Source organism: Miscanthus floridulus, chromosome 7 (genome assembly GCF_019320115.1).
Source record: "Miscanthus floridulus cultivar M001 chromosome 7, ASM1932011v1, whole genome shotgun sequence".
NCBI lineage: Eukaryota > Viridiplantae > Streptophyta > Magnoliopsida > Poales > Poaceae > Miscanthus > Miscanthus floridulus.
Genome location: NC_089586.1, coordinates 21952693 through 21958537, shown reverse-complemented (window position 1 = coordinate 21958537; position 5845 = coordinate 21952693). Strand labels below are relative to the sequence as shown.

The 5845-nt window shown below is 48.7% G+C and overlaps 1 protein-coding gene across 1 annotated transcript; it reads left to right on the top strand.

Annotated features, from left to right (window-relative positions):
• The first annotated feature begins 4698 nt into the window (after positions 1-4698).
• On the top strand, positions 4699-5545 carry LOC136462803 (uncharacterized). The gene is made up of 3 exons (XM_066461849.1): positions 4699-4918; positions 4996-5081; positions 5157-5545. The coding sequence occupies exons 1-3, from the start codon at positions 4822-4824 to the stop codon at positions 5538-5540; spliced, it is 567 nt and encodes a 188-aa protein (XP_066317946.1). The 5' UTR covers positions 4699-4821; the 3' UTR covers positions 5541-5545.
• Positions 5546-5845: the final 300 nt, after the last annotated feature.

The window sequence follows — 5845 nt, the reverse complement described above, 5'->3', positions numbered from 1 at the left end:
GTATGCTGAACTCGATGGTTAACGCAAGAGACAGTCGATTTATCCTGGTTCAGGCCCTCGATCGTGGATCGAGTAATAACCTTACGTCCAGTCGGCGTTAGCCTTTGCGTTGGATTGATTGTGATATGTTGTGTTGTACAATTGTCGTTTTTTCGTCCAGGAGCCCTGCCCTCCTTTATATAGTCAGGAGGTCAGAGTCCTAGTCGGTTTATAATGAGAGTTACTAGTAGGATTACTGAATAGTACTACTACTAGGATTACAAGGGAAGAATCCTAGTTAGACTAGATCTTCTCTTTCCTTTGTGGGGTATCCTGTGGGTCCCGTATCGACAAGCCCCTGAGCACTTCATGGTTGAGCTCTGAAAGTCTCGTTTTGCTTTTTCAGGTCTTGATGAGTAGTAACAAACGTCATCCGAGTGCTTTCTGGAGTGAAACCTTGTAGCGCTTCTTGGGACCTTCGAGTGGTGAGTGCTTTTTTGAAGAAAAAGTATGTCCATCTGGTTGTAGCCCCCGAGCCTCTTGCTATTTGGAACAAGTAGCTGGAGGATCTTGTCTTGAAGTTGCTCTGTTTGTTCGTTGAAGTTTTATCAAAAAGAACTCGAATATGGCTCGTTCCGGGTTCTTTTTGTCGTAATGTCTTGAAGTGGTCCGCGTTGAAGAAGTCTTTTGGTGACATGCGCTTTTTCGAAGAAAAAGTGCACTCACTGAGTGTAGCCCCCGAGCCTCTTGCTATTTGGAACAAAAAGTTGGAGGGTCTTGAATCTTTATGTTGTTTGAAAATTTATGTTCTGAAGTAGTTCCTGAGAGTTGGGTTATGTCATCATTTGAGTAGTTTTGCGGCATCTTTTCGAAGCAGCCCTTTAGTCTTGGATTAAACCATCATCCGAGTAGTTTCGTAGCATGCAGCCTCCGAGCTTATTTCCTTGCTGTTTTGTTCCGGAAGAACTCGGATGCGAGGTCTTGGCGTATTCTTTGATAGTCTGCTGTTGTCAGAGGTAGTTGTATGGTGGTGGTTGAGTGTAAATGCCTTTTGTTCATGGGTTGTACTGTGCTGGTATATTCTTCCGAATATGCCTGTCTTCGAGTACTGTTCCCTCTCGCCTGAGTCATCCATTATTGAGTCCTGTTTTTTTTTCACTGTGCCCTTTGTTAGGCTTATTTCGTTGGTACTCCTAGTCCATGTGCGCCGCTCCTTTGATCTATAAATACTGTCCCGGAGTGCTTGTTTTCATCCATCGGACATTCTGTTTAAACCTTCGTGGTCATGAACATGGTAGTTTGTGAAGTAGAGCAGCCCCCGGGCATATTTTGTAGTTCCTTTGCGTCTTGTCGTAGTTGGAGGAAGTCTTGTGATAGGGATTAGAGGTAGGCTAATCCCACGATAGCATTGTGCCAGGATGTACGTGGCGGTAGTTGGAGGAAGTCTTGTGATGTGGGCTTCGTTCCTTCATCTGGCAGTTCTGGGTTGATCCTCGTCGCCTGTCTTGAGACTGTCCAGTGCAGATCAACACCATATCCAGCATCACATCGGTCTTGGGTAGACAGATGCCCATCGGCCTTCTCTGCTCCATGTTGCCCTACCGTGCTGCCAATTTCCGCCTTGGATGCACTGCGTCCAGTCCTTTGAAGAAAACAGTGTAGCTGATGGCGGTTTGTCCTTCCGAGTAGCAATTTGGGACACGTAGTCGTTCCAGAGCCTAGCCGTGTCCGCGTTCCTCTTTGCTACTTTGCTTTTCGTGGTACCGAGTTCGTTGGGTCTTGTAAGATTTGTAATCTTCTATTTTTGAAGCCACTTGTAATGGAACGAATCTTGTCTTCTGAGTTGTCTTTTACTTTTCTGCTGTGATCCCTGTTCGTTCATAAGATTACCGAGTTCTTTCTTAAATAACCGGGTTCCTTTGTTCCTTGTGAGGTAGCCCTTTCTTTCTTCTTGGTTCGACGAGTTGTTCTTGTAGCGATCTGATAGCCCTGCCGTGGTGTCGGACGGATAAGTCTGAAAATCTGCCCGTTGGTTTGTACCGTTGTGTGGATTTGTGCCCTCCGTCGTTTTAGCTGCGTCGGTAAATGGACCGTTGCGTTCTCACACTGTGTTTTAACGGGCCTTGTGGGCCGTTTTTATTACTGAAAAATCTATTTAAAGACCTTTTATCTTCCTTTCCCTTGCTGCCTAGCTCTTGCCTTTAAACCCTAGCTTTCAGAAATCCGCCGCCGTCATCGTCGCTGTCACCCGAGCACCATCATCCTAGCTTCATCTTCCCTAGTGCCTTTTTTGCTTCCGCCAGTTCATGGGAAAGAAGAAAACCGCAAGCAAGTCCCAGGCGACCTTCGTGGACGAGGAGTCATCCCTTTCTTTGATCGAAAACCAGGAGTTCGTGGCCATGAGGGCTGCTCAGAAGGTTTGGCCGGCTCCAACAACAAGCGAAGACCAGCTGCGCTGAGCTCGTTAGCGACGGCTTGATCCAAAGCAAAGTCATCGCTGAATGGAGAGTTCCGGGCGAGCATCGGGTTCCAGCTCTGGGTCCTGGTGAGATTGTCCTCTTCGTTTCCTTTGTCCGCGCCGGACTTTGCCTTCCTGCTTCCGCCTTCCTTCATCAGTTTCTTGGTTATTTCGGGGTTAGTCTGAACCATCTAACCCCCAATGCCGTTCTCCATCTTTCTGTTTTCGTTCATCTTTGTGAAGCTTTCCTTGGAATCCCTCCTTCTCTATCTCTTTTTTCGCTTTTTCTTTCGTCTGAAACCTCAACCCCGCCGTGAAGAAACCAGCGTTCTTGGCGGTTGCGGGATTCAGTTTCGCTAGGGTCTCAAGATTAAGTTTTTTGACTATGACCTGGTCGATTCTGTAAAAGATTGGCGTGCCGAGTGGTTTTACGCTGCCAATTTGATCCCTTCCCTCGTTGTCCACTCTGGATCTGGTCCTGTGGTGAATGACCGATGGGACAAGAAGCTTGAGTCACCTGCTGAGATTCAAGTGATCCAGCCACTCCTTGATAGGATTAGCATGCTGAAACAACAGGGTTTGACCGGCTTCGATATTGTTTCGAGCTTTCTTTGTCACCGGGTTAGCCTTTAAAGAGCGGGAACATCTTGGCTTTGAGTATTCTAGGGCCGAGGATCCTTCACGCATGGTCCCAGCTCTTGAGCTGACCGATGAGGAGGTACTCGAGCATCTCTAGAAGATGCTGAAAGGAGTGAGCGTCATTCCTCCTACTGTCTCCGAGTTCTCAGCCAACAACCCGCCCCCAGCTGTGAGTTGTCTATCTTTTTGTTTGAGTACTTTATGTACTCTTGCTGCATCCGTTTTTTGCTTAGCTTTTCTTTGTCTCGGTGTTTTATCCTTTTTCGCAGGAGCTTGGGCGGAACTTTGTCGATCCGATCCCTCTTGATGTTCTCCCCACCATGGCGGAGACTGGGGATAAACTTGCTGGAACTTCTGCAACTAGTAAGTCCCAAACCTCTACCGCCCTTCCTGGGGTTTCTTCCGGATTTGTTGATGTATATGAAGAATATGTTCCTCATCTAGTCCCTCGCGGTCCTCGCAGTGTCCCGAAGAGGGGGCGAACGGATGGGTCTTCATCTGGCCTGCCTATCTCCAAGAAGCCTCGCAAACCAAGTACTCCCTCAGGTACTCTAGTTGTTGCTAGCATGCTCTTAGGTGAGCACATTTAATACTCTTTGTTCCTTTGTTTTCCTGTTTCCCTCTTGAACCGAGTACTTTTTATCCTTTTTTCAGCAGGTGCTCTGGTTTCCTTGGCTGAGGGAGAAGAGGATGATGAAGTACCCCTCATCATGCGGCGGTGAGTTGTTTTTCATATTCCTGTTGCATTGAATTTCTCTTCTTTGTCTTGACTTTTAGTCTTAAACTTTTTGAAGTAATCGGAGGTCGGGTGTGAGTTCTTCCGAGGCTCCCGCGCCGACTTCTTCTGAAGCTCCGGTGTCGAGTTCTTTGGTAGCCTCGGTCCCGAGCTCTACCGCTCCTCCAGTGCGGAGTTCTTCCACGGCTCCAGCCCCGGCTTCTTCCGTGGCTCCGTTGTCGGCTATCCCGCTCCCAGTCGCCGGGTGGCGGGGACGTTTTCGCCTGTCGTGGTTCCCCCTGCGAGGCCTTCTTTTGGCTTCGCGAAGAAGAAAGTGGTCGGGTGAGTAAATTCTGGCTTTTATCTTTTTGGCTTCTATCTTCCTTCTTCTGGTTCTTATCGGTGCTTCCTTTTATCACTTTTTAGTGTTTTGTCTTCTCTCGTTTCTTCATCGACTTCTTCTCTGCCTCCCGCCGTGCCAACGAGTTCCGAGCCTCAGGACTCACAACATTCTGTTGATGAAGTTGCTGCGGGGGCTTCGGAGCTACCTGGCGAAGTTGCGGACTTGGCCGCTCCGGAGGTGACTGTGGCCGTCGTGCCGGGTCCTTCTGAGGGTTTGGCTCCGGCTTCCCTAGAGGTTGCTTTGGTCGCTCCTTCTTCACCCCAGCCGGCCTCTCCTTCCCCTTCTCTTGCTTCCGGCGGTCCCTCTTTTTCCGGTGACGTGGTGCAACAGTTCGATGCCACCCATCGGTTGTCGGAGCTGACCACAGCTTGGGGGAGCTTGTCGACCCTCGCGACTTCTTTTGGTGAAAAGCTCCAGGTAGGTTTTACTGCCACTCCTTTTTTGCGTGCTTGTTTTTCTTCTGTCCTTACGCCTTGTTTCTCTTTGCCTCTTTTTGCTCAGTCTTTCTCTCGTGATCATTCTGGCTTCTTTTTCTCATCTGAAAATGAGAGAAAGTTGTCTTCTGAGGTGGACGCTCTGAAAGCCGATCTCGACCTTCTTCGGGCTGAGTTGGAGACAGAGCGTCAAATGCACCAAAAGGAGGAGAAGACCCTTCGTGCCCGGGTAGTGGAGACGGAGAAGCAGAGAGATGCCGCGGTGGAGTCTGCGAAGAATGAATGCAAAGGTGCCGCGGGTTCTGCCTGTTTCTTCTTGTATTTTGACTTCTTTTTTCGCTGACTTGTTCTTGGGTGTCTTGTCTAGTTCTCCGAGTTGAGAAGCAGAAGCTCTCGGAGAGTATCGATGAAATGAAGGCTCTTGTCCGCTCTAGTCATAATAAGGCTGAGGAGGTAATTACTCATGCTGAGGAAGAACTCGCCCTTGCTAAGCTGATTAGGCGCAGAGCTGACAGAGATCTTGTGCAGGCCCAAAAAACTATTGAAGGCTTGTCCGGGAAGCTGGCGACGGCTACTGAAAATTGGAACGTTTTGTGGAAATCTTTTCGTTCAGTAGCCGATGTTCTCCGGACTCCAGCGGATGACGGGCAATCTTGGGCGCAGTTCATTCCCCGGATTCCGACTCGTTTCCAAGAGTTCGCGAAGAAGTGTGCTCAAGTATGTACCAAGAATGTGCTGGCCCAGGTCCGGGTCCTTGCTCCAGAGGCGCCTCTGTCCAAGATAGCAGAGGAAGCTGAAAGCCAAGAATACCTTGACGCCGTTGAGAGGATGGAGCCTGAGGTCGAAGGTTTAGCCAGTAGGGTTGTAGACAGTCTAAATATTGACATTTCCCTTCCTGATGACAATGCCTGATCCGATTGACCAGCCCCTTGTAATATTACACTCCTCTTTAAATGAAGATTCTTTATTTTCGTTGATGTATTCTTTGCCTGGGTGTGGTCGAAGTTACTTGACTTGCTGAGTACTTTGTCCCGTTTTCGTCTCTGCTCCGCAAAACAACTCTGTGCGTTATCCTGACGAGACCCCTCGATTTGTCGAGTACTTTTCTTTTCTTCCTCTTTTGTGATCCGTCGAGTGCTTTGTCCACTGCTATGACTTGTTAGATGTAAATCTTTGTGTTGACAACCTTTCGTCCGCGCTATGTAAAAACGACTCGG

What these genes read in the sequence shown, in the direction of transcription:
- LOC136462803 (XM_066461849.1), top strand. Translation starts at nt 4,822, where the DNA reads ATGCACCAAAAGGAGGAGAAGACCCTTCGTGCCCGGGTAGTGGAGACG. An exon ending in TGCGAAGAATGAATGCAAAG is followed by an intron (nt 4,919 to 4,995) that starts GTGCCGCGGGTT and finishes TGTCTTGTCTAG; the next exon opens with TTCTCCGAGTTGAGAAGCAG. An exon ending in GTCATAATAAGGCTGAGGAG is followed by an intron (nt 5,082 to 5,156) that starts GTAATTACTCAT and finishes GATCTTGTGCAG; the next exon opens with GCCCAAAAAACTATTGAAGG.